Here is a 27,832-nt window from a genome sequence, read left to right as displayed (position 1 = left end):
CCCGGGGGGCGGTCCCCGGGGCCCAGCCGCGGCACCTTCCCTTCTCCCGGGCGGTGCTTAGCTGCGCTCGCGTCCGGGGTGAGTACGCGGGCCTCGGCCCGGTTGGCATCCGTGACTCGCCATTCCCGGGATCCGGGCGGAGAATGATCGGGTCGGTCCCCGGGCTGGGGCTGGGCGGGCGCGGGGCCTGCGCGACCCGGCCTCGGCGGGACTGTCCCGGCTTTGCCCGGGCAGAGGGCCGGGCAGGGGCCCTGCGGAGGCCGACCGTGGCGGGGCGTCGGCTCAGGTGCAGGCTGAGCCCGCGGCGGCCCGGGAAGGCAAGCGAGAGATTGCCAGGTGAGGGGCAGATCTAGGCAGCACCCCCCTCAGTGACCCTAAGGCAGGATTATGGGGCTGCACGCCGCCACTCTCCCCCATGCACCTGGAAAAGCCCCTGCCTGTGGCCAGAGCCTTCCTTCCCCAGCGTTTCACCTGGGAAGCTGACTTGGGAAACTGATCCTCCCCGTCCCGCCCCCCGCTCCCCAGCCTTCTGACTCCCCAGAGTTCTGACCTTCCTCGCAAAAGGTCGGTCACGCTGGCTTGAGAGGACACGAGACACCTGAAGTCTGCCTAGACCGGGTTCTCTGTCCCTCCAAGTTCTGTGGGTGGGCATTGTGATGTTCTTTCTGACTGCCATTAGATAAGGACTGTTGATTCTTGGGACAGGGGTGGGGGAGAATAAGAAGGTCCAGGTGCATCTGGACAGAGAAAAGGGCCTTGGACTATTGAGGGTGGGCAAGGGGCGAGGCTGGGCCGACCCCAGGACACAGGGAGCTCCCCCCCTTCCCCCACGAAGGAGAACCCCCAGGAAGGTGGTAATTTGACCCCTTAAGAAATAATGAGCTTGCTTGTTAATCCGTACTACTCCAGAGGCTTGAGATTTGAGGATTGCCATTTTAAACCAGTGGAGACAGGAAAGCTTGTGAGATTCTTATCTCCAGTTAGCCACCAAAAAGCGAGAAGTGGAGCCTGTGGCTCAATTAGTGAACTGCTAACTTTAAGCAAAGGCTCAGGGACAGTGACTTGCGCGCGCACACAAAAATAATTGACTAATTATTTTTACTGAACATCTCTTTCATTTTTTGGCAGTACTGGGATTTGAACCTGGAGCCTTATGCTTGCTAGGCAGGTACTTTGCTACTTGAGCTATGCCTATAATCTTTTGTATGTGACTCTGTGTGTGTATGTATGTGTGTATGCATGCATTTGTGCAAGCACATTACTACAGGGGCATGAACTCAGGTCCTGGGCACTGTTCCTTAGCTTTTTCCTTCAAGGTTGGCACTGTACCACTTGAGACACAGCTCCATTTCCGGCTATTTGGTGGTTAATGGGAGATAAGAACCTCCCCACTTAGGCCCCCTCCCACCCAGTAGCTAGGATTGCGGGTGTGAACTACTGCCATTAGGCTTATTTAGCTAAACTTTTAAAAGGGAAAGAATATATTGAGAATGGCAGAAGGTCCAGAAGTCAAGGACTGAATCTCGAAGAACAGGATTCAGGATAAGAAACTGATATTCAGAAGAGGGCGTGGAGGACGGATACTGGCAGCTGGCCAGGGAAAGCTGTAATGTCTCTCTGGGCAAGGAAGTATAATATTTGATTAGTCTTTGGTTTCTATATTGTTTTGATTTAAGTCTTCTAAGGCAGGTTTGACCTTTATGGATACTATAACCTTCACAAAGTTGCAGAACTATGTGTATTTTTGTCAGGACCACAGGTTTGATAAGATTAAAAGTATCCATTAAAGAGAATTAATGAGGGTGTTAACTGTTTGACTTTAGTCACCTGAGGGCGGGTGGGGAGGAGGTATTGAAACTAGCCCTGTTTTTACTTTATTTGCTCTGATTGTGGTAAACATTTAGTATTTAAGCTGTTAATAGTAATGTGTGTTTGATCCAGAGATTCGTGCCATCCTTTTGAAAGTCACTCATTCAGAATGGGAACCCATGAAGTGAGTCACTCCTAGTCTTTTTATAAGCCACCAACAAACAGTGGTTTCTCAAATCTGGCTGCAGGTCTCAGAGTTAGCCAGGTTTCTGTTTAAAATATAGATTTCTTGGCCCTACCCCTGGCCTTTGAAATAAAAATCTTCTGTGCATGGAGCCCAGGCATAGGTATTCCCAGCAGAGACTACAGTGTCCCCTGGCATTGAATTTTTCCAACAGCCTCTGAGGTTTTTCTTTGAGATTTGTGCTTGAGGGCCTGTGTAAGACAGAGTTCCTTACAGGTATTTGAAATGAGTTGTGCCAACATTGTGTAACTAAATATTATGCTCGGTTGCATCTATTTTACATTTTAATGTATTTGAAAGGAAACCTATGTAGTTATTTTTTTTCTACCAGTATATAACATTATTTCTGGTCATAAACAACCTTGAAAGATTGGTTACAGAACAGGCAAAACATATCTCTAATTCCATCATTCAGAGATCACTACCAGTGATGCTGTCATATTCTATATGAAACACACACACACACACACACCGCACAACTGGGATTCTAAATTCTGTTTTGTAAACTTCTTGATGATACTAAGGTTTGGACTCAAGGCCTTGCACTTGCTAAGCAGGTGCTCTACCAGTTGAGCCATATCCCCTCACCCGGCCCTTTTTGCTTTAGTTATTTTTCAAATAGGGCCTCACATTTATACCCCAGTTGGCCTGGATGTGATTCTCCTACTTATGCTTGCTGTGTAGCTGGGATACAGTGACTGACTTTTTATTGGTTGAGATGGGGTTTCCGAACTTTTTACCTGGGCTGGCCTTACACAGCCACTGTCCTCATCTCTACCTCTTCAAGTAGCTAGGATTATAGGCTTACAATACTGTGCCTGGTTTGTATGCTTTATTATTTATTTATTTTTTGGTGCCAGTACTGGGCTTGAACTCAAGTCCTAGGCACTGTCACTGGCTAGTGCTCTACCACTTGAGCCACGATTCTGCTTCCTTTTTTGGTGGTTAATTGGAGATAAGAATCTCACAAACTTTCCTGTCTTGGCTGGCTTTGAATGGCAATCCTTAGATCTCAGCTTCCTGAGTAGCTACAGTTCTAGGTATGAACCACCGGTGCTTGGTAGTATGTATTTTTATATTCTTCTTCTCCCCCATCCCTCATTTCCCCACTTAGGTCTTCTAAACACCATTTTAGTGAGAACCTAGGTTCTGTCACATGTATGTGGTTAATATGGATATAACTCAGACTTCTATTGCTCATATTTAGTATCTAACTATTGTGATCACTCTCTGCATCTCTGTCTCTCTCTTTCCTTATAGGATGGAATCAAAAGCTATCCAAATGCAATAAAAAAAATCTCATGTTCACACATCTTCCTTTTGCTTTTCCTGCTGACAAGGTAAATACCCGAAGCTTCTATTATTTTCCAGATCCATTCTTCTATTTTTAACTTTCAAACTTTCATATGTATAAAGTTCAAACTTGTTAAAATTTCATTTTTCCTGGCTCTCAGATCCAGCTGTTTGGACCTTTTAGTTGGAGTAGGACCCAGAAGTGGAATACACTTTCTACTGTGTTTGGTAAAAGCATGTTCCAGACCACCCATGGAGAAATGCCTCTTATAAATAGGGAGATAGATGCAGGAAATTTAGGCATAGCTATTCATACATCTGATAACAGGAAACTTGAACCCAGCACTTTGTGACTTCAGAGCTTGTTTTTTCTCTGATCTCAGAGTTTCTCAAACCTTAGGTCCTGAATATGTCCTCTTACTGACCTCATTGTGACCTCTGATGTCTAGTAGGGAAGGATACATAGATGTTCGATGAACTTCTACTAAAACTTCCCACCAGAAGAGCTTTTTGGTTCTCTTTTTGGTGGTCCTGGGGTTTGAATTCAGGGCCTTATCCTTGCTGTGCAGGTGCTCTATCACTTGAGCCCCTCTGCCAACCTCTCCTCACCACTAGAAAATTGTCTGAATTCTGTATTATTCTGTATAATGTGTACTAGACAAAACAATCCCTGTGCCATTTGCCAGATCAAAGAGTGTTTCTTTTTTTTTGGGGGGGGGGGTACCAATCCTTGGCTTGAATTTAGGGCCCAGGTGCTATCCCTGAGCTTCTTTTCCTCAAGGTTAGTATTCCACCACTTGAGCCACAGCTCTGTCTCTGGCTTTTTTGGTAGTTCAGTGGAGATAAGTTTCACATAGGTCTCCGCTTCCTGAACAGCTAGGATTACAGGTGTGAGTCACTCAAGCTGGGCTCAAATGAGCATTTCTTGACTATTCATGGCAGCTCTTTCAGTAGAATAGGTGGGGAAGGACCACTGGGCCAGGCTTCCACTATGGATTACTGTAGCTCTTGCTGAGAGACAGAGATAACACAATCCAGGGTGTTGTGTAGTGTACCTTGGTTGTAGTTTGGATCTTTTAAAAAAGTGAGTGGTATTGGAGATTGACCTTGTCAATTTATGCTTGCTAGGGTGATCTACCAGAGTCACACCCTCTGCCCCTTGTTGCACTGGTAATTTTCCAGGTAGTGTCTTGATTTTTATGGCCAGGTTAGCCTGGACTGTGGGTTGCCTATTTGTGCTTCCCCTTGTTGCTAGTAGTGCGTGTTACTGTGCCCAACTACTGAGTGAGATGGAGTTCCAAGAACTTCTATGCACTGGCTGGCTTTGATCTTTTGCCTCCATATAACTAGGATTACAAGCTTGAGCAATTGTGGCCTGGCTGAGTTTGGATCTCAAATTACCCCCAAAGGCTCATATGTTCAGTACAAATCCCCAGGTTGGCTCTGCTGGGTGATGGAACCTTTGAGAAGTGGACACTGATTGAAGGTCTTCACTAACTGGGGGCATGTCCTTGAAGATTAGAGAGGGTCCCTGCTCTTTCCTCTGTCTTCTTTCCTCTTTCTCTTGCCTCTGGGCCATGAGGTGAGCAGCTTTGCTGATCATATCCTTCCCACAGTGATGTAACTCATTACAGCCCCTAAAGCCACAGGGCCAGCTGCCAATGGAGCAAAACCTCCAAAATGGTGAGCCAGACTAGACCTTTTTTCTTTTTAAGTTGGGTATCTTAGATCTTTGCTACAGTGATGGTGAGCTGGCTACACAGCGCATGCAGTGGTCTTCTGGGCTCGTGGAGGAAAGGGCAAACTGTGTCAAGGGGGAGGAGCACCTTCTCTTGAATAATCAGGTCTCCATTAGCAGGATGTGGTGCACATCACCAAGAGGAAATGCCACTTATTAGCCATGAGCTCCACTACCCTTAAAAAGCATTGGAATTAGCTGGATGCTAGAAGCTCATGCCTGTAAGTTTAGCTACTCAGGTGGCTGAGATCTGAGGATCAAGATTTGATGCCAGATAACACGGAAAGTCTGTGAGACTCTTATCTCCAATTAACTACCGAAAAGTTGGAAGTTGAGCTATGGTTCAAGTGGTAAAGTGCCAGCCTTGAAAGGAATAAAGGTGAGGGACAGGGTCCTGAGTAATATCCTTCTACCAAAAGGAGGTAGTAGTAGGATGGACCTTTTCCCTTTACACAATTTTCCTAAAATGGAATTTTAATCTATTTAAAGTTTGCTATTGTTGTTAGTATTATTATTAGATATAGAGTATTGTTATATAGCCTCAGCTGGCCTGGTACTTAACTTTGTAAAGTAGGCTGGCCTCCCACTTGTGATCCTTCTGCTTCAACCTCTCCAGGGCCAGGATTACAGGCATGTGCCACCATGCCATTTAATATCCTTCTATGTTGATCTTTATTCCTCTCCCTCCCCCTCCTTTCATCTATTGTCTCTTTTAGCAGTAGGCTATGTCCTATGTATTCAACTAGCACATTCTGGAAAGTCTCAGTATTTATGAGACTGAGGACTTGCTATGTGTCAAGTGGGTGTGAAGCATTGGGAATATAGAAAAGAATTCGTGTCACAGAATAAATTGAGTCTCCGATTTCATCTATTTAACTTTTTCTTTTTAGCTAGTTTTAAACTTATGTCAAAGTTGTAAGAATGATAGAGTTCACCTGGTTTTACCTAATATCAACCCTTCCATGGCCATGATACCTGAACAGTACAATTAATGAAACAAGGGCCTGTGTTTGATCACTTTTTTCTACTAGTGTGCAACAGTCTATTGAGGATCACATGAGTTTTTTTCTTGTTAGTCTTCTCTGGTGTAAGTTTGGTCTTTTCTTTCATGATTCTGAGTATCCATTAGTTACTTCATGCAGTGTGTTGGATGATTTCTCATGCTAGAGATAAAACGCTGAATCCCTGCACCCACACCACAGGGGTGATGGTCACTCCTGTGGGGTATGATTCATCTCAGGGGAATTGGGTCACAAGGGCTTAGCAGTGGGCATTTCATCTTACTCACTTCTGTGAGTTGCTTATCTGTTGGGTTTCTGCACTCTAGAGCACCTGCCTTTCCTTTTGCAGTTACTATCTGAGGAAGATTCTCTTCAACTGAGCAAAACAAAGTTCTCTTTGTCCTCAGTTTTTAATGTACTATTCTTAGCATCCATTTGCGAATTGTTTTGGTTTTTTGGTGCTAGTCCTGGGGCTTGACCTCAGGGACCAGGTACTGTCCCTGAGCTTCTTTTTTTTTTCTGAATAATTACTTATTTATTGTCAAAGATCCCTGAGCTTCTTTTGCTGAAGGCTAGCACTCTACCACTTGAGCCACAGTTCCACTTAGGCTTTTTGGTAGTTAATTGGAAATCGGGCTCTCCCTAGGCTAGCTTTGAACTGCAAGCCTTAGATCGCAGTCTCCTGAGTAGCTAGGTCATTGGCGAAGTTATCTGCTGTAATTATTACTGTGGTGTTTGCCTAATGGTGATCTCTTCTATCCATCTTCCACTTGCTTATTAATCAGAAGTTTACTGTTTGAAAGAGCTTCTGTTTCTCTCCCACTCATTTCCTTATTTGATCATTTATATCACCGTGAAGTCATGGATACTCACTTTCTTCTGTAGGTTAAATATGATATCATCATTATTCTTTTGTGCCAGTACTGAGACTTGAACTTGGAGCTTTGGGCTCTTACTTGGCTTTTTGTGCTGAAGGTTAGTGCTCTACTATTTGTGCCAAACCTCCACTTCCAGATTTTTGCTAGTTCATTGGAGGTAAAAGTCTTTTGAATTTTTTCTGTCTGGGTTGGTTTCGAACCACAAGCCTCAGATCTCAGTTATGATACAAGAGTGAGTCACTAGACAAGACTGCCATTATTATTCTGTTTTTCCAGTGCTTCCCATTTTGGTTTGGAGCTCAGTCTTTGAGCTTAACTGCCTTGTATATATAAATGGCTAATGTCATTTCCATCCCCCTCCCCAAGGAATAATCCCTAAGGGCAAGGGCAGTGACCACCCAGGCGCTCCCTAATGAAGCTGTAGTAGGGAGAGGGGAGAGGACACCAGTGGCCTAAGGATGGTGGGGAAATATGTACAAGTGGTCACCAGCCACACTGTAATTATAAACACAGGAGGAAGTATCAGTGCTAGGGAGTCTTCAGGGAACAGTAGATTGCTGCCTGAGCCCCCCCTCCAAAAAAATATCTGCATCTGCCTAGTTATTAAGATGGCTTCAAGATGGTAGAAGGCCAGTTTTGACTACATCTTTCTCCCTGGTGCTTGGGTGCTTAGTTAATATGTGTACTGTAACCCTTGCTATCCTGCGCCTCCCTCATGGTCTCATGCTGCAGAAATATGTGGCACTTAGCAATCTATTTTTATTCCTTAAAAGACACATATTAAAAGTCCAAGAAAGAGATAAATTGTGACATTTCCACACATGTATACAGTGTATCTCAATCAACCTCAACCCCTCTACCCCCTCCTCCATCCCATCATTTCATTCCCCCTGCCAGTCCTGGGGCTTGAATTCAGGGCCTGAGCACTGTCCTTGAGCTTACTCACTTCTAGCTTTTTTTGGTGGTTAATTGGAGGTAAGAGTCTCTCAGACTTTCTGGTCCTCAGTAGTTTCAAGCTGAAATAACTCAGATCTCAGTCTCCTGAGCAGCTAGGCTTACCAGTGTGAGTCACCAGGGACAGGTCCCCTTCTAAAACTATTTAAAGAGGGTTCATTGTTTAAGTTTCATGCATGCAAATCAACTGCATGGACCATCTTCATCATCTTTCACCCTCTTCACTAGCCCTTCCTCCTTTCTCTGGTACTCACCTTCCAAAAAAGTTACACTTTCCTTGTCCTACTTTTGTTGTTGTTGTTTTTGGTGCTGGGCCTGGGGCTTGAACTCTGGCCCTGGGCACTGCACTGAGCCTTTTTGCTCAAGGATAGTGTTCTGCCACTTGAACAGCTCTCTTTCCTACCTTTTGTTATAACTTGTTTTCCTTGCTAGGTTTTTTTTTTACCACGGTTATAGAAATTTTGATGCATACACAAAGTAGAGACACCACGGACCCTCAAGTGCTTATGACCTGTCTTCAGTGTCACAATATTTTTCCAGTCTGGTTTCATTTGTCTCCCTCTGAAACATGGGGAAGGTTGTATATTTAGAAGCAAATTGCAGACATTAGTATCTGAGAACAGATTGAAATAAACTGGGAACTAGCACCAACGTAAGACTGTGCTTAAAAATAGCTCTTGCTTAGAAAAGACTGTTTGAACAGAAGTGAGGAAAAACAAAATATAAAAACCTGATCATTTTGAACTAACTCTAGGGTAGACGTCTATAAAAGTGTGTTGAGAGTTGTCTTAAAATAACTGCTTTGATGTTACCTGAATTTGTTCTCTACAATCACGATTCCTATCATTCATTTCAGCTTTGACTGAGAAAGAAATAGCTCTGGGGCTGTGGTGAGAGTTCCCGGTCTAAGTTACTTAAATACTAGCATAAGAAGTACAATTTGAAGGCCTTTTAAAACAACAACCAGGAGTCACCTACTCTAAAAATAACTTCTGTAAAAACAAAACAAAACTCATAGCAAGGTACCAGTGGTTCACACCTGTAACGCTAGCGAATCAGAAGACTGAGATCATGGTTTGAAGCCAGACAGGGCAGGAAAGTCTTAGAAATTCTTATCTCCAATTTACCAGCAAAAAGCTAGAAGTGGAGATATGGCTCAAGTGATAAGGACAGCACACAAGCTTTAATTCCAAGTGTGACATGATCTTGGCTCTATACTGATAATGCTTGAACCTGCATCCCATTTGTGAACAGTCTTGTCCTCAGAATGTGGTAGGTGTGTTTGTTGCATCACTTCATTGAATTCTTGTAATAACAATTATGAAGTCAGGTCCCACCCCCTTCCTCCCCCCAATTCTCTCTGGAGAGAGAAACCTGCAGGAGGGGTTGCCTGTAGCTTAGCTGATTAGCAGTGTGGAAGATCTGTTCAGAAAGCCACACAGGGCTGTGTTCTAAACCCTCCACTCCACTGTCTTTACTCACAGGATTCAAGGAAGCCTTGCTCTTGAACTTCTGTCTCTCTTGCTGGCTCCAGGCACAGTCAGTTTTGGGGAGGACTCTGCATGATCAAAAGGGGTAAGTGGTTGTTCTTAATTGAGTCACATGTTGGCTGAAGAAGTGGGATTATTGGTGAAGTCCTGGAAGTGGAGCTGTGGTAGAGGATCAGCCTTGAGTGGAAAAGCCAAGTGAGAGCCTAAGGCTCTTGAGTTCAAGCCCCAGCATCAGCATAACAAAACAGAACATGATGGAGTTCCTTCTGATTATGAAGAAATGACTAATAGTAGCTCCTCACTTTCACAATGAATGTGTTGTCTTTACACAAATACCATAAACTGCCATTCTGGAATAGCAGATTATGGCTATTCATACATGGCTCTTTATTTCTTTGGTAGGCTTCTTTTGTTTTTAAATTTTAGAGAAACTTTAATCTCTCAGTAAAATCAGACAGGAGGTACAGAGATTTCCCACAGACTCCCTGCCCAGGAGTCCTGTTGAATCTCTCCTCAGAGGGAGCTGGGCATGTCTTCTTTGATGTGCTTTTGCCGCTTCTAACACTGCAGTAATTTTATGGTTTTTGTAAATTCTTGTGAATTTTCTGTTCTTCTTTCAGCTCCTTGCTCCTTTCAGAGCAGTGTCTCTCCATAAATAGCTCCTAAAACTACAGTGTCCCTGCGTGGAAATCTAACACTGAAATCCCCTTCTGTACAACTAATATAAGCTAATTAAAAAAATTGTAGTGTTTGTGGAAGAAAAGTAATGTTTCCAATCCAGATTTTCTAAGATTTTAATATTTTTGTAAATCATTTTCACCAAATCCTAGTATTTAAGGCCCCTGCAATGAAGTCTTACCTGATTGGCTCCTGGGACCTACCAGTTTAGTGTCTTCATCTGGGAAGGGAACAGACTTCCAAGGAGGCATTTGCACCCAGTCCCCAGGAAAGGGACTGGAAGCTTGTGGGGGAACTTAGAGAGCCGCCAGAGATCCTGCATATTTCAGATGAGTGTGTTAGTTCCTACTCCCCCCGCCCCCAGCCCACCCTTGTGAGAAGAGACTGTCACTTGGTGTGAAGGTGTGACCAGAAGGCCTTCAGAGCTGACACCTGAGCGCAGACCCCAGCTCCCTCTTCTTTACTCTGATGTTTTAGGCAAGTTACTTAATCTCTCCAGACCTTCATTTTCTCACTATGAAATAGGAGAGTATAAAATTCTTACCCCACAGAACTGAATACAGGTGCCCCTCTCTCCCCACATTATATGTTAAAGCCACAATCCCAGTGGGGTGGTGTTTGGGGAGGGGGGAGCCTCAGGGAGGAAAGTAGAATAAGATGAGGCTGTGAGGAAGGAGCTCCTAGATGTAAGAGATGTGTAAAGTCGTGTGTGTGTGTGTGTGTGTGTGTGTGTGTGTGTGTGTCACAGAGAGCTGGGGGAGAGAGAGAGTGAGCACACATTAAATAAGGCTTGTGCCCAGTCAGATGCCCCCATTGAGAACGCAACCACACCAGACCCTGATCGTGGACTTCTGTAACCCCCTCAGAGCTGTGAGAAGGAAACACATAGAGTTTTGTTACAGCCCCTGAAACAGAGGGCCTGCAGCTTCTGCTGTGGCTGAGAATACCCTCCCTGCAAAGACCTCTGGCCATCTCACAGAGTTCTTCTAGTCTGTGCAGAGAGCCAGAGCTGCCTGGGAGGAGGGGAGCTGGCTTCAGGGTTGGAGATCAGCCCAGGTATATCCCGCTGGCTCACTCTCCTGGGAAGAGAGGCAAGTGAGTGACCACCACCCAGAGACAGGCTCCACAATAGGAGTGTTGGCACCCAGAGAACCTGAGATGAACTCTGGCTGGTGCAATCCCAGAAATCTTCCTTGAAGAGGCCACATGAGCATCTACTATGTCAATTTATGAATGATTGAGCTCCAGTCCATGATGAAGAGCAAATGCACAAATAACCCTTCTTTTTAGTCATTTTTACTTCCCTTATCATTGACTTTCTATGATTTCACAGAATTCTAAACATGATATGTTTATGATAATGTTGAATTGCTTCCTGGGTCAAATATTCTCTTTTGTGGTCACTTCCCCAAAACTACTTGCATTTATACTAGTTGTGTTTAAGAAGAATGTTTTCTAGATTTCTTTCAAAATAGCCTGGAACTAAATTTTCAGAAGTGCTACTATTCAGTTAGTGTAAAACTGTGTTGCAGGTTGCTGTTTGTTCCTTTACTAATATTATTTTCTTACATCACTATCTTCCTACTTGATAAAAATTTTATTTTATTATAAAGTAACTAAATTATAAAACCATATGCATAAAATACACATAAATATAAAATTATATATGTGTTAGTTTTCTGTCATTTCAGAAGAGGATTTGCATTCCAAACTGCAGGTTCTTTGTGATTGATTTTATTTTAGAGACTGTTGGAGCAGAACTGCTGGGCAGAAGCTGACATTGCATTGTCACATGTCATCACTTTCTTAATAGACTGGAAAAAATTCAGCCAGAAGTTTCCTCGCCTGCATCTGCCTCAAAGCAGAGATAACCTTTTACAAGATCAAGGAACATGGCCTTCAGCTTCCCTTTCCATGTTTCCTATAAGTTCCGGCTGCTGTTCCTTTTCACCGTATGCCTGACAGTGGTGGGGTGGGCCACCAGTAACTACCTCGTGGGTACTGTGCAAGAGATTCCCAAAGCGAAGGACTTCATCGCAAATTTCAACAAGGCCGTCGCTTCTGGGAAGGAAGACAGTGGGCCCAGCGAAGTATCCTTGAGGCAGGCTGAACTTGACAGCTGTCCTTCTGTGTCTCCAAACCTCCGTGAGTGTTTGCTTTTTTATAAGTACTATCAAACTTTTTTTAATTGAATACCTGTACAGAAGAGTACAGAAGTCAATAGCGTCCAACTGGGTTAAATATCACAAAGTAAGTGTGACCAGCCTGTATTTTAAGAACTGGAAAGTCACTGCCAGAAGGTCCCATGCTGCTTTTGGTAACTACCTTGGTTTAAGATTCTAATGCTATCTACTAGGATTATTATTTTTTTCCTGTTTTGAGGCCTTACAGACTGGAAGCATTTACTGTGTGTGTGTGTGTGTGTGTGTGTGTGTGTGTGTGTTTTGTGTGCATTCTTGGGTTTATGACCCAGCCGTTGACATTTCAGCAGCACACAATGGGGTCCATTGATCTGGGATCTTGGCTGGTAATGGGTATCTCCACTGATTCTGCTCCACTCCTTCCTGGAGCAGGGACTCACACTTTAGTATTGTATCTAGTGTTATTCCTTAATAGGGTGTATGTTTTGATTTCCCATTACTACCTGTCTTTCAGGGAATATGAACAGGCAACTGGTTTGAGTGAGCACATACTTTGGACAGGAAGAAACTCCACTCACTTGGTGTCATTTCTCACCTTTCCTGGTTCTCCAGAGCATGGAGATGTTGGTTCTTACTACAGCTCTACAAATATATTTCTTACAGTGGTCTCTATTTCCACAATGCCTTTCCTCCATTCATGGTTACCAAGAGCTTTCTTGTTTAGTGCCAGAAATCCAGCTAGGATTTTTCTTCTTACAAGAAGTTTTCTGCGATTGCCCCAGCTAGAGTTAATCTCCATTCCTATGGTAGGGCCTTTCACTGGGTGGTGGTCACCTACTTGCCTTTCTTCCCAGGAGACAGTGAGCAAGTGGGACACACCTGGGCTGATCCTTCTAGTTCTGCAGCCTAGCTCCCCTCCCCACAGGCAGCTCTGGCTTTCTGCATAGACTAGAAGAACTCTATGGGATGGCCAGGGGTCTTTGCAGGGAGAGTGTTCCCCGCCACAGCAGACAATGTAGCCTCTCGGCCTCAGGGTTCCTGGGCTGCTGTAACAAAGCCTTGCGTTTCCCTCTCACAGCTCTGGAGGGTTTCTGGAAGTTCAAGATCAGGGTCTAGTATGGTTGGGTTCTCAGTTGGGGGCCTCTGACCAGACACATCTTCCTTGGTGTACACACACATAAAAACACACACCACACACACACACACACACACACACACACACACACACACTGAGACTGATTTCCTGTCTCTTGCTCTTTTTATAATTTGCTGATTCCACCAGTCGCTCCATTTTCACAACCTCATTTTATTCTACTTTCCTCCTTGAGGCCTCACTTCAAATGCCATTCTAGCGTGGCACGAACACTGGGGACCAGCCTTCTGGCCTCCCCAACACAATCTTGTATGAAATTCATTTTAGCATGATACATCCGCTAATGAGTCATTGGAAAGTCAAAATTTCATTCTGGTTTTTGTTTTTTCTGTTTTATTGTGTGGTGGGTTTTTTTTGTGGTCCTTTGGTTTTGAACTCAGGACTTAGTATTTGTTTCGCAAGGCTTCTGTCCCTTTTAACTTGGAATACATTTAATTTTATCCTCTTTAAATAGTTGTACAAAGGGGTTTCAATTCAGCACATCCATTTATAGTATAATGCATCTTGAGCCGTGTCACCCCTCCCATCTTCCCCCCACCTGTCTCAACCCCATTCACCCCTTCAAGTTTTTTAATTCCATTTTCACATAGCTTTATTAAATATTACGGCTATATTTGCCTATATATTTGACTACTTTTTTTTCCTCTCCACTTGTCCACATTATTCTTGATTGTGTATTCCATTCAGAAATTGCACAAGGGGAGACATGGAAATGAGTTACTGAAATGCACTGCTGTATCATCCCCTCCCTCACACTCCTTCCTATGTATTTAAGTAGTAAACTCATTCCTGAAGCATAGATGGGTGACAACAAGTGCTAGACTGAGAGTATTATGTCCTAAGATAGGTCATTAGGAACAGATAAGAGAAGATTTGATGGAGATGAGTGGTAGGGAGACGAGGAAGGAGTTGGAAGCTCAGGGCACAACAAAGTCATGATAATGAGAAGGCAAGCAAAAGGTCCAGTTGGTGCCAGACCTGTTGTTTGAGGCTCTTCCAGGGTGTATGACAGAGATGTGGGTGACGTTCGTGATGGGGTTTACTAACAAGCCACACAGGAAACTGTCTCAGCCTCCAGCAGCCAAATTGCCAAAGAGTGGCTCCCGTGGCATGTCTCTTGTAACTCCATTTCTTGTACTTTGTTTAGTGGGTATGACTGACAGCCACCTTCATCTCTCATTCAGACCCTTCCTTGTAGGTCTTGTAGGTCTGCTGGTCTCCTTGGTGGCTCTGGGCACTGCTGGGCAGAGACCCCAGTTGTAAGTTAGGCTGACACATGAGTCTGATCTAAGCAACTATGGCCAAGGTAATTGAGACTGTAACAGGGAACGATGCATGGGGACTCATACACAAGCAGGCCTGCTTGCTCAGAAGAGGAGAGTACAAGCAATAAGATGTTCCATAGCCTGGCTATGAAACAACAACAAAAAAAATAAAGGAATGGTGGAAGGGAAAGCTTAGCGCAATCCCCTAGGCAGAACTCTATACCTGTCTTACTAGTCAGCCTGCCCTGTAAATTCAGGTCGCAGAGGAGTCTCGCTTGCTCAGCCTGATACTGTACTCCTTGCCTGGGGGCTGGTTTCCAAGCACGGCCTTGGGTTTCAGCCATTGGGCCGCTTCCAGTCTCCCTGAGCCACTGCTCTGCTGGTTGGAAATGTCTGCCACATTGGCACAGGCCATGCTGAGACATAATTTGTCATCACTGGTGACAAACTGGCTTCTACTTCTTTCCAGCTTTTTCATCAGGGAGCTAAGGAAACTAGTTTATTTCCATGGAATGCTCTGGATTTTTAGATTTCATTCTTCTGGAATTTTGAGAAGGAAAAGAACTGAGGGGTTCCTCAGTTGAGATCTGGTCATCTTTGCTGACCACTAGTGCTACTTATAAATGGCTCATTGAGGCAGAGTTGCCCACCCAGCCAATGCTCTTAAGTGCCAGCCACTTGGTTGTTCCACTGGTTATCTTTATCACATGGCTCTCGTGCCCGTTCACAACTAGTCAGCATGTTCGTATTAGTAGTTCAAGGTAACACTCATAAAGAAAACCCTCACTGTGTACCAAGTAGAGGCTGAACGCTTTGCTGTGTTAGCCTCTCAGCATGTGGTGAAAGCTCCTGCCATGACTTGTGTCCCATGTTGATGGCAGGAGGTCAGAGCAAGCTCATCTTCAGAGAAGACCTCACAATGGAGGATGTCCAGGCCAGAAACCCCCAGGTGCACCGAGGCCGCTATCACCCCAAGGAATGCAAGGCTGTGCAGAAGGTCGCCATCCTCATTCCACACAGGAACAGAGAGAAACACCTGATGTACCTGCTGGAACACCTCCACCCCTTCCTGCAGAGACAGCAGCTGGACTACGGCATCTACATCATCCACCAGGTGAGGGCCGGCCTCACCTGGGCCCTATGGGGACAGCCATGTGGAACTTAGTCTGTCTTGGGTAAAGGAGCATGAAACTCTCATCCCAGGACAGTTCTTATACCCCATGCACCCTTGAAAAGAGGAGAGGAAATTCTTGCTCCTGCACATGGAGTCAAGGGATCAAGTTCCTTGAAATGTTCTTGCTCTAAAATAATGAAGTAGGCCAGGCACCAGTGGTTCTCACCTGTAATCCTAGCTACTCAAGAGGCTGAGATTGAGGATCTCGATTTGTAGCCATGCCAGGCAGGAAAGTCTGTGAGAGTCTTATCTCCAATTAGCCATCTCAAAGCTGAAGTGAAGCTGGGGCTCAAGTGGGGAGGGCTAGCTAGCCTTGAGCACAAAAGCTCAAGGACTGGGGCTGGGGATATGGCCTAGTGGCAAGAGTGCTTGCCTCGCATACATGAAGCCCTGGGTTCGATTCCCCAGCACCACATATATAGGAAATGGCCAGAAGTGGCGCTGTGGCTCAAGTGGCAGAGTGCTAGCCTTGAGCAAAAAGAAGCCAGGGACAGTGCTCAGGCCCTGAGTCAAAGCCCCAGGACTGGCAAAAAAAAAAAAAAGCTCAAGGACAGTGCCCAGGCCCTGAATTCAAGCTACAGTACCAGGGAGCCCTTCTATGTTAATCGGGACTGACTTAAGACTTCCCCAGGTCTACTGTCCCCTCTCCCCATTTCTCCTGTGTTTGCTGTGTGCTGTAGCAGGTGATATTGGAGTTCAGTTTGTCACTACTGAAGGTGGTATGAATTGGAGATGGGGTGGAGGACTGGAGAGAGTGGAGTGAGTTCACATTTCTGCCTTTCACTTGGCCTCTATTTATTTCAGATGTGGTAGGTCTAGTGTTCACTAGCTTGATTCTCCAATTTGGCTTCCAGAAGCATCTGTTGGTAGGAATACAGTGTACCTGTAGGCTGTTTTTGAGAGTTTGGTTGCAAGGTTAGTGGAGTGAGTGATTATAGTGCCTGTGTTTCATATGAAATTTTATTAAAAGAAAATCAGGACATTCATTTAAACATCTACATCTGAGCTTTTCGAAATCATCCTGGCTATGTGCATAATACCATCTCAACTTTTAAAGAGTGCAAGCACAATTAATAACTTCTCACTTCCAGTGGTATATAGCTGGAAATGATTGTTTTAGTTTGAACTTTTGACAGCTGAGGAAATCAGCTCTGCAGTGTGTACTTTATTAACTTTTATTTTTTGCTAGTACTGGGGCTTGAACTTGGGGCCTTGCACTCTTGCTTGTTTTTTTTTGCTCAAAGCTGGTGCTCCTTTGAGTTACACCACTTCTACTCTTTATGTGGTTAATTAGATACTGTCTCATGGATTTTCCTGCATGAGCTGTCTTGGAGCCATGATCCTCAGATCCCAGCCTCCTGAGTATGTAGGATAACAGGTGTCAGCCACCGACACCTGGCTTTAGTGTATACTTGATGCTTAAGTTGGAGGTTCTTGAAAATCAGTATCTTGAAAATCTAGGTCTGTTTATGAGGACTCAATGCAACATTTTACATTAATTTTGTTTTATAATTTTTGTTTTTAACGTTGTTGGTCATAGCTGTGATTGATTTGATTGTGGATTCTTACCCGGGATAGCACTATTACTCTGCTTTGTTTTGCTCTTCAGGAGAGCATTGTGGTAACTTCTGTGAACTGCTTGCACTTTTATTATGATGAGTTGCTTATTAAATTGGAATGTATTTCTATGAAATCTGATCTACCTTACCATGAGCAAGTTAAAAACTGTAACACCCTTTCCTCTCCTCAGCATTGGTCATGATACAGGGGATATGTTCTTTGCTGAGCCGGCCACGAATGTCCCTCTTTTTTCAAGGTTGTTGTGAAGATTAGCCTTCCCCATTACTGTGAAACAGGATTTTCTTACAGTGATTTCAGAGACTTTCTAGTACTTTAGAAATATTATCAGTAGTTTCTTAATCCTTTCTGGCAAGGAATGCTCTTGGAAGCTAAATGTCACTTTTGGTGGTGGTGGTTAGGAGCGTTGAGCTCTTAGCCTGGAGACATGACCCCAACCCTTTATGCTTTAGTTGTTTTTCAAATAGGATCTTGAACTTTTGCCTAAGGCTGGCCTCAGATCTCCATGCCTCCATCTACCCAGATTACAGGTATACACTGTCATCCTTGGCTTGTTTGTGGACATAGGGGGATGTGAACTTTTTAACCTGGCTGGCCACAAACTGTGGTTCTCCTAATCTCCACTTCCTGAGTAGCTGAGATTATGGGTATGAGCCACTACATCCAGCAGAAATGTTGAGTTAAAAAAATTGCTGCGGTAAGACACCTCTCCAGACTTCAAAGAATATTTTTTAAAGTTTACTTTATTGTGATGATAGCGGTGATGTACAGAGGGATTACAATTACATGAGTCAGGTAGTGAGTACATTTCCTCTCATACAATGTCATCCTCCCCCTCTCTGAGTCCCTCCCTCCGTCTCCACTCACAAGTCGCATAGTTCCCGTTCATCCATGCCCAGTGTGCTCCACTGCTGCACTTTTTCACCCTTCTTCCCTTGAGTTCTGTATTCTGCCTTGTACTCTCCTGAAGATATACACGTGAATGCTCCATATATAAGGTAAAAAACACAACAGAAGCATCAAAAACTAAAAACTAAAAAAGAAAAGTCTTTAGTTTACACATTTTCGAGCTCATTTCAGTATGTATATTATTTTAGATAAACATGAAGAGGCGCTTAGGCATTGCACCTTTGTGTTTCTCTCCTAAGAGTATCCTCTGTTGGTCTCACTATAAGTGAGTATCTGAAATCCCATATCATTTGTTATATCCCAGTGTATTTTAGATCTAACTTCCATATATCAGAGAGAACATGCACTGTTTGTCTCTCTGATCTTGGCTTACCTCTCTTAACAAGATTTGTTCTAGTTCCATCCATTGCCCTACAAAGCACATTATCTTATTCTTTCCACTGGCTGTAGATTCCATTGTGTATAGGTACCACATTATTTTGGATGCACCCATTTATTGTGGGGCATCTGGACTGTTTCCATAACTTGGTTATTGTGAATAGTGCAACAACAAACATGGATGTGCAGGAGTCTTTATGGCTCATGATGTTCAGGGCAGATGCACAGGAGTGATATGGCTGGGCTGTAGGGATGATCTATGTTTAGTTTTTATTGTCTAGTTCTGTGTATTTTCAAGAAAAAACTAACTCCATGATGGGTGCCGGTGGCTTATACTAATGATCCTAGTTAATAAGGAGGCTGACATCACAGGATCACAGTTCAAAGCCAAGGAAGTCTGTGAAACTCTTGTCTTTGATTAACTACCAAAAAGCTGTCAGTGGAGCTGTAGCTCAAGTGATAGAGCACCAGCCTTGTGCAAAAAAGCTCAGTGACAGTGCCCAGGATCTGAGTTCAGGCCTCAGGACCAACACACACCCACCCACCCCCCCCCCACACACACACACCACCACACCCACCACCACCACCACCACCACCACCACCACTGAAGAATTGGAGGACTTAGCTTAGGAGTGTTTCACATTTTAATTTGCATTTTCTGCAGGCTGGAACGAAAAAGTTTAATCGAGCCAAACTCCTGAATGTGGGATATTTGGAGGCTCTCAAGGAAGAAAACTGGGACTGCTTTATATTCCATGATGTGGACCTGGTGCCTGAGAATGACTTCAACCTTTACATGTGCGAGGATCAGCCCAAGCACCTGGTGGTTGGCAGGAACAGCACCGGGTACAGGTAAGGCAGCTCTGCTCATGGCATGAATGCTGGGTGCCAGGTAGCATCCAGACTGTCTTAGGAAAGCAAGAAATAGGAACACTGGCCCATTGTTTCTTCAAGTGCAAACCACGCATTAGAGAAAAATGCTATAAAAAAACAACAGAAGAGTACAGAGACAAAAGGAGAGCAGAAGAGAAGATGCTGCAAGCATTACACCCTGCCACACCAGTGAAAGAGAACTTCTGCTAGTTTCCCTCAGTAGAGTTCCAGTAACTTCCCTGTCTATCCCTGACTTTTTCTCTATTTGCCCACAGATCAACATTTTAACCTGACATCTCTTTCCAGGGTTCTGGGTACAAATAGGGAGGAGCACATTGCTTAGGAGCCTGCACCTCAGGAAAAAGTTCCTTTTTTTTTTTTTTTTTGCCAGTCCTGGGCCTTGGACTCAGGGCCTGAGCACTGTCCCTGGCTTCTTTTTGCTCAAGGCTAGCACTCTGCCACTTGAGCCACAGCACCACTTCTGGCTGTTTTCTGTATATGTGGTGCTGGGGAATTGAACCCAGGGCCTCACGTATAAGAGGCAAGCACTCTTGCCACTAGGCCATATCCCAGGTAGGACACCGTGGCTCATTGTAATTCTAGCTAACATCCGGAGGCTGAGATCTGAGGATCTCGGTTTGAAGGAAGCCTGGGCAAGAAAGTCTAGGCAGGAGACTATGTGAGACCCTTACATCCAATTACCCAGCAAAAAGCCAGGAGTGGAGCTGTGGCTCAAGTGGAAGAATGATAGCCTTGAGTGAAAAATACTAAGGTACCACTCCCTCTTCATTCCTCCCAGCCTCTGCCCCTGGGAGAGGCAAAGCAGTGTCTCATCACAACAGAGGGAAAAGCATAGCTAAGAAAATTCTCCATATGAGTGAATCAGGGAGAGGTATGTGTCCCATCTACTTCTTCCTTTGCTACCCTGGACAAAAATCTCCCTGGCAGGCAAGTTTCTTTGCAGGCAGTTAAGTATCTGCCCTCTGCTGGTCTCTTTGTGTCACTGCACCTTGAAGCTTCACTTAGCTATCCCAATAGTCCCAGAAGTAGGATAAGTTTTCACTTGCCCCGCACCCACAGGAAGGAAGTTAAAGAAATGTGTCCTAAATGTCCCAGACTGGCCACAGCAGAAATAAATCTTGGTCATCCCTGTGGGTCAGTGGTGCAGCCCTGGATCAGCCTGTGGTTAATCCTATTGCCAAGAATTTCTTTGGTACCGTGCCTGCTTTCTGGAAGGACTCTTATGTTTGAATTTCATGACTACATTTTCCTCAGCTTGGAGCCCTTTAAAAAATACATAGGCCGGTTCCAGAGCCAATTAAAGTGGACCCTTTTCCTGGTCATCAAACTCAGAGACAGTTGCCACCTAACAAGCCACTCTGCTCTCCTTTCAACCACGGCATTATCTTCAGATGGTTTCTCCTGCGGTGGAGTCTTTGTGGACCACACACTGCCAGCTCCTTTCCAAAAGCATTTCTGTGGTCCCCTCCTCACTTGGGAACTTGGACCCGGAGTATCCTCTATACCTCCCGGCTAGATTCCCCTGGGTATCTCAGACTCAGCTTATCCAATACATAATTGACTGTCTTCCTCTCAAAACAAAATTATCATTCCCTACAATTGTGCTTTCATGAGAGGGACTCTCTGCTACCTAGTTGCCCAAGCCAGAAATCTCAGGAGTGGGATATTGGATTCTCTAGAAATCAGACTGAGAGGTATGAATGTGAGCAGAGCAGGTGCAGGAGCTGTCTCTTGTTTTCCCTCCCCACAAAAAGAGAAGTAAAAAAAAAATCATTGTGATGCTTTTCATGCTGAACCTAATGATAGAACCTCAGACTCTTTCTTATTACCCCAGTGCCCTCCATAGCTGTTACCTCTTTTTTTTTTTTTGTCAGTCCTGGGGCTTGGACTCAGGGCCTGAGCACTGTCCCTGGCTTCTTTGTGCTCAAGGCTCGCACTCTACCACTTGAGCCACAGCTCCACTTCTGGCTTTTTCTATCTATGTGGTGCTGAGGAATCGAACCCAGGGCTGCATGTATGTAAGGTAAGCACTCTACCACTAGGCCACATTCCCAGCCCCACAGCCATTACTATTCAGCTCTATTGGTACAGGACATCTGATGTTGTGGTTCACAGGTAGGTATCAATCATAAGAGACACCTGCTCACCAGCATGCCCAGTCATGGGTGGTAGCATCTTGTGTCAAGGGCAGAGGTGAGCCCTTGTCTAGACAGAAGGAAGAAGACAACACAGGGAAGGCCAGGGAGGTGGACAGCAGACCAGAGTGGAGCTGTAGGAGGAGGGACATGGTGGTGTATCTGTGGAGAACAGAAGGGCCTTGTCCTAAGGGTCTTGCTTTCTCTCTCTTCTCTTTTGCTCTAGGTTACGTTACAGTGGATATTTTGGGGGTGTCACCGCCCTCAGCAGAGAGCAGTTTTTCAAGGTGAATGGATTCTCTAACAACTACTGGGGCTGGGGAGGCGAAGACGACGACCTCAGACTCAGGTGAACACCAGAGAAAGGCTGTTGCCATGTGGCTCGGTGATTGGCGATGGCTGTGGAAACCTTGTGTTTCTGTATAGGTTCTGCTGGTGCCAGCCTAGAAGCCTCCAAGACTGCAGATTGCGGCTTAAAGAGTGGCAGGGTGTGGAGGGAGGGCAGGATGACTCAACTTGCTCCTTGCCAGTGGCAGTGTAGGCATAATGAAGAGTGGTCTGCAGCTGGCCAGGGGGCAGCCATGTTGGGAGCTGAGAAGGGCCTGTTGGAAACCTTGTGCTTCTCCTCAGGCCCCTGGGGCTGGCACAGGGCATGTCACAGCCTCTGAGGAGCAGCTCCTGGCCTGACTTGTTGGAATGACTGAGCTGTTGTCATTTTGCTCCAATTCTTTCCAACTATTTTTTGTCCTGACAGCCAAAGGAAAAGTTCCAGAATATCTGGCTTCCTCTCTCTTCTTTTTCCCCTGAACCTAGGTTTTTGTGGCTAGGTAGTTATAGATACTCCTTCCTTCCAGACATCTGTCATTCATCTTAAACTTACAATTTCAGGGTCTTCCTGGCTGTCAGGGGACCCCTTTGCCCCTGCCCCTTGCTTCTTGGGAAATGATTTCTAAGCTGAATAAACAGATGGGTGACTGTCTTCCATTGCTTTGGCATGTAGAAGCTGATGGCTCCATGTGGGGCTTGCTCCCATATCTAAGTTGAGAGCCTTGGACTGAATTGACTTTGGTAGGAAGGGATAGACCTTCCAGGCTGAGGGTGCCATGTGGCTCTCATTCCCAGCAACCTGTGTGGCCATGGATTGTGATCTGGACACAGGGTGCCTGGTAGACTTAGGGCAGGACTTACAAGGGCTAGAGGTAACCAGCATCCATCTTCTTTATGCTCTTTGTAATGGTTCTGGACTAATGCTATACGGATTTGCCAGTATCATCTGAACACATTGGCATTTTTTTCTGATATTTGAATTGCCCATCTCTTCTCTTACACAAATAATGTATTAACAATTTGCAAAGCCCCTTCCATGTGAATTATGCTGATGGAATCTTTGAAGTAAACTTTGTGACACCATGTTCATTTTATAGACAACAAGTAGACCTGAAACAGGAGTTGTAGATTTACCAGGGTTGTAGATAAATTATAGCTGAGATTTGGGCCTAGTTTAAGAGCTTGAAGACTTGCAACCTTAAATCATCATTTTGTTTTCATTGTTACAAGAAGGTGTCCGTAAATAGGGATTCTGATAGACTTAATCTTTCTATTTTCCAGGATATATTAAAACGCTTTATCCATTTTATTAAGAGTGACTTAATTGGCGATATTTCCTTTATGTCCCCTTAGTAAATGTTCAATGTTATTCTTTATGAGCTCATTGCCTAAAGTCCTGCTGAAAATTTATGTTTTCTTCTTTTTTGAATACCAAATAAAGTTGTATGTGAACATTTTTCTTTTGCAGGTGATTCTTTTTAGTGCCCAGTAGGAGATAAGTGAGATCAGATTTTTTTTCAAATGTTCTCTGTTATTTTTCTAGGGTTGAACTCCAAAAAATGAAAGTATCTCGGCCCAAGCCAGAAGTGGGTAAATATACCATGATCTTCCACACCAGAGACCCAGGCAATGAGGTGAATGTGGAAAGGTAGGTCCTGGGTCTCTGGGTCCCTGGGCTGGGCTTTGAGTTACTTGGTCTTTCCTGATGTAAGGCCTCTGATACAGAGTCCTCCAGATGAGCCAGTTCATCTTACTAACAATTTTTATTATGAGAAGACAAATGAAGAGGAGAAAAGGGTTGGGGTGGGGGAGGAATTCAGACAAGAATCTATGGTAGATCCTACAAAACTAAGAAGAGTAAGGGAAGGGGTGGGGAGGGGAGGGATGAGTGAGAATGTTGAAAGGGGTGATGTCTCATTGATCAAGATATATTCATAAACTGCTTTGTTAAGTGGTAACTTCTTTGTACAAGTACTTAAAGATCATGATAAAAAAAATCTTTAAAAAAAAAAGAATTTCCAAAAAGACAAAAGTAGGGAGAATGATACCTGCAACTCTCACTTAAACAGTGGTAAACTCTGGGTTTCGCCTGTCTTCTTTCTTCTACTTTTTTTCCTTCTCCCTCTGGATTATTCAGAAGCAAATCACAGATGTCAGAGCATTTCATGTATAAATATTTCAGTATACATCCTTAAAATATAAGAGGTTTTCTAAGAAAAAGTACAATACCATTATCATATATGGTAAATAAAATTGACAAAATGTTCGAATTTCTGCCAGGCATCCCATAGCTCATGCCTACAATCCTAGCTCGTTAGGAGTCTGAGATCTGAGAATTGGGCAGATACTCCTACCACTCAAGCTTGAGCTCTGCTTCCAACATCATTGCTTTCAAGTTCTGGGTATATTGTTTTCACAGCTGAGCTCCTAGAGACAATTCAGTTCACTGCGTAGAGCCCCAGCTCTGACCACAGTAACCACTTCTTCTTCAGTCCTGTTCTTTTGCATGTCTGTGCAGCTTGCCCAGGTAGCTCTTTGCTTGAAGTGTCCTTTTCTTCACCACCTTCATATAGGGAATTGTACCTCGTAAAGCTTTAGTAGAATTTACTGCCTTCTCTATCCCTTTCCCAGACTCCCCTGTGGGTGGCCTTTGTTCATTTCTTCCACATATAGACTCACATTTGTGTGCCAGTCCTGGTGCCTGAACTCAGTGCCCAGGTGTTTTGTCTTTGAACCTTTTTTGGCTCAAGGCTAGCACACTACCACTTAAGCCACAGCTCTACTTCTGGCTCTTTGGTGGTTAATTGGAGAGAAGAGATTTTCCTGCTCAGTCTGGGTTCAAACCTCAGTCCTCAGATCCAAGCTTTTTTTTTTAGTGAGGATCACAGGCATGAGACACTGGCACCTGGTTTTCATTTTTGATGCTCTTATGAAAACTGTATATCCTCCGTGTTTACAGAGAGAATATTTCCCCAACACTGGAGATCCCCTGAGATGAAACTTCAGCACCAGGTGGCACACATCCCCCGGTGTCAGTGGTACATCCATCTGCTCTGTACATACCTTGGGGTTCCTGCAGGGCAGTGACTCATCACTGTTATCCTCAGTGCCTTAACTGGGGGATTGGGGGGGTGGGGTGCGGGGGGAGGGCCCTGACACAGGGTGCAAAGCCATCATTGGTACCTGTTACCTTCAATGGAGGAAGAACAACAGTTCTTTCAGTAGGATGCCCCATAGGTGTAGTGATTTATAAAAAAACAAAACAAAACAAAAAAACAACAAAACAACTTTGCCACATTTAGGGACAAGACAAAAAGAGATGAACAACCAATGGTGACACTTGTCCAAACCTAGTTTTGTCATTCACATTTGCTCTCTCTGTCTTCAGGATGAAGCTCTTACATCAGGTGTCACGAGTCTGGAGAAGAGATGGCTTAACCAGTTGTTCTTACAAATTACTGTCTGTGGAGCACAACCCTCTCTATATCAACATTACTGTGGATTTCTGGGTCGGTGCCTGACCCCCAGATCTTTTGCTGATGTCTAGAAGAACTGATTATTTAATTGCAATAGTTTTTGCCTAGAGGATTTCCTGAAAGGCATATATTCAGAACTTGGTTGCAGCTAATTTATTGGGCTGAATTTTTTCCTTTATGTATTTTCTCAGGAGAATTCCTGGCGATATGGAATGTAGACCATTGCAACAAGACAGCTTTTAAAAATTTTTTAAAGTTGTTTTGATCAAGGGGTAACTATCATAGTACTGGTACTTGAAGGACTCAATACTTTGTGCCTAAAAAAGATGGCCCAAAGGCTAGAATGAAAGTGACTTGAGAACTGATTGAAATAGACTTATGGGATAAAAGGTTGAGGGAAATAAGATGGCTGGATGTCTCAGAAAACCAGAATTGTTCTCATCTGACATTGCAAGGTACGAGGATGTGTTTCTGTGTTTTGTTTTGTTTTTTAATTCTGCGTGGTTATCTGTGAAGTGGTGGGTTTTGGGTAAGGAGGAGGCCACAGAGGGGAGAAGAATGAATTGCAGAGGCCGTGGGAATGAAGAGGTGGCTGCAGGATTGTGGCCACCATTCATCGCAGTGGACACCACCTGCCCAGATACGCCTGCTGGTCCTAGCCCAGCAGAGGACACCTTATCTACTAGTTTTTAAGACATTTTTATAAAATGATTTTTGTACATGTTGGATATGAATGACCAGTTTACACATTATATACCAACTAAAAACATATCTACAAAGTACCTCTCTAGTAAAATGTGAAAAAGATTTGGGTGTTCAGTCTGTTTTTATTTATTGTTGTTTGAGGCCAAAAATATATATTCAGTGTCCATAATTCAAAACACAGAACAAATGAAACAAACCGTCCATGGTTCCTCTGATGCTTCTCTTCCTTTCCTCCATTTCTCTCTTTATCTTGTATACCAGCTCCAAGGATCCTCTGTCTCATTGGCTGGCCTCGCCAGTTTCTTATCTTTTTTATAGTACTGGGGATTGAACTCAGGGCCTGGTGCTTGTTACTTGAGCCATGCCCTCAGCCTTTTTGCTTTTAGTTTTTTTTAGGTAGGATCTTCTAACTTTCCTTGAACTGTGATTTTCCTACTTCCTCCCAAGTACCTGGGATTATAGGTGTGAGTCCAGGTCCTTGTTTTCTTCCCACTCTTGTGCCTCTCTCCCTTTACCATAATCAATAAAACAGTGGGAACAACATGGCTGCCCTTGGAGCTGCAGCTGGTTTACTACGGGCTAGTCATGTGTGCCCTTTGAGGGTCCCACAGTGTTGGAATGTTGGGGCTGTGGCACTTAACTTGGACAGCTGTAGTAATCTGGGAGAGAGGCTACCAGTGCTGCAGAGTTACTCGGGGAAGGGGAACGGATTCAAAGGAAGGTAATAGGACCCATTCTCTTATTGGATTGGAGCAGCAATAAGAATATTTTGTTTGCTTCTGTGAATGGATGGGCACACAAATAATGTAGATATATCTTAAGGGCTCTCCATCTATCATTGTCCCATGACACTGGTGCCATTAGCCTTTGGCATGAATGGGTGCCGTCAGTAAAAATATCTAATCCTTCCCAAATTGGCAGGAGTAAGAGGACGCTTTGGAATGACCACTCAAATGGAATAGGGCTGAAAAGGACTGAATGCTGTATAGATAATACACGTTTACCTAGGCCTCAGCCCTTGTTTCCTTTAAATGCCAAGCAACAGTAGAAGTTGTGATTTTTTTTTTCTTTATCTAACAAATAAGCACTCATGCTTCTCATGGTTTCTGTTCAAACCTTACTAAAGAGTTTCCTTTTCTGGAGATTTGCTAGTGGTGTACAATATAAAGAAAACTTCTTGCCTTCCTCTTCTGTTCTGTAGACTTTTCTCTAGCATTCTATCCCAATTCTCTTAAGGATGAAGGTATGAACAGCAATTTGGAGGCTGTAGGTCCATGAATGTGGATGGAATGGTAATGGAGGAGAAAGTTGGGTAAGCAACTTGAGGATTCGTATTTGAGAATTCAAATCTCTTGCTCAGTGGGAACAGAAGGAAGCAAATACCAAACTCTCTCTCTCTCTCTCTCTCGCTCTATCATTAACAAGTCTCAGTTTTTATTTTTATGTTAGAAACTACTGAACTGTGTCATGCTTTTCTACAAATAGTTATTTCAGCCAGGATAATGTATCAGTACCTTTAATCACTAGTTAGGAAATTCTTGGTGTGGAAGATAATTTCATAGGCTTTAAAAAATCTTTTTCAAAGGATCTTTAAGTAGCTGTACAAATGAGT

General features: G+C 44.1%; 1 protein-coding gene across 2 annotated transcripts; it reads left to right on the top strand.

Annotated features, from left to right (window-relative positions):
• Positions 1 to 26,460, top strand: B4galt4 (beta-1,4-galactosyltransferase 4). Of its 2 annotated transcripts, XM_048346687.1 has the most exons (8): positions 1 to 78; positions 9,402 to 9,492; positions 11,829 to 12,230; positions 15,526 to 15,758; positions 19,348 to 19,535; positions 21,939 to 22,061; positions 23,583 to 23,687; positions 25,428 to 26,460. In XM_048346687.1, exons 3-8 carry the CDS (start codon positions 11,978 to 11,980, stop codon positions 25,558 to 25,560), a joined length of 1,035 nt encoding a protein of 344 aa, XP_048202644.1. In that variant the 5' UTR covers positions 1 to 78; positions 9,402 to 9,492; positions 11,829 to 11,977; the 3' UTR covers positions 25,561 to 26,460. The 2 variants fall into 2 exon arrangements, with proteins under 2 accessions (XP_048202644.1, XP_048202643.1); XM_048346686.1 differs by lacking the exon at positions 1 to 78 and having other exon boundaries at positions 9,002 to 9,492.
• Positions 26,461 to 27,832: the final 1,372 nt, after the last annotated feature.

Source organism: Perognathus longimembris, chromosome 5 (genome assembly GCF_023159225.1).
Source record: "Perognathus longimembris pacificus isolate PPM17 chromosome 5, ASM2315922v1, whole genome shotgun sequence".
Classification (NCBI taxonomy): Eukaryota; Metazoa; Chordata; class Mammalia; order Rodentia; family Heteromyidae; genus Perognathus; species Perognathus longimembris.
This window is presented reverse-complemented; position numbering and strand designations above follow the sequence as displayed.

Bases quoted from the DNA above. Each gene is read 5' to 3' on its own strand.
- B4galt4 (XM_048346687.1), top strand. From the start codon at position 11,978: ATGGCCTTCAGCTTCCCTTTCCATGTTTCCTATAAGTTCCGGCTGCTG. The intron at 19,536-21,938 runs GTAAGGCAGCTC...CTTTTGCTCTAG, and splicing joins AGGAACAGCACCGGGTACAG to GTTACGTTACAGTGGATATT. The intron at 22,062-23,582 runs GTGAACACCAGA...TTATTTTTCTAG, and splicing joins GACGACGACCTCAGACTCAG to GGTTGAACTCCAAAAAATGA.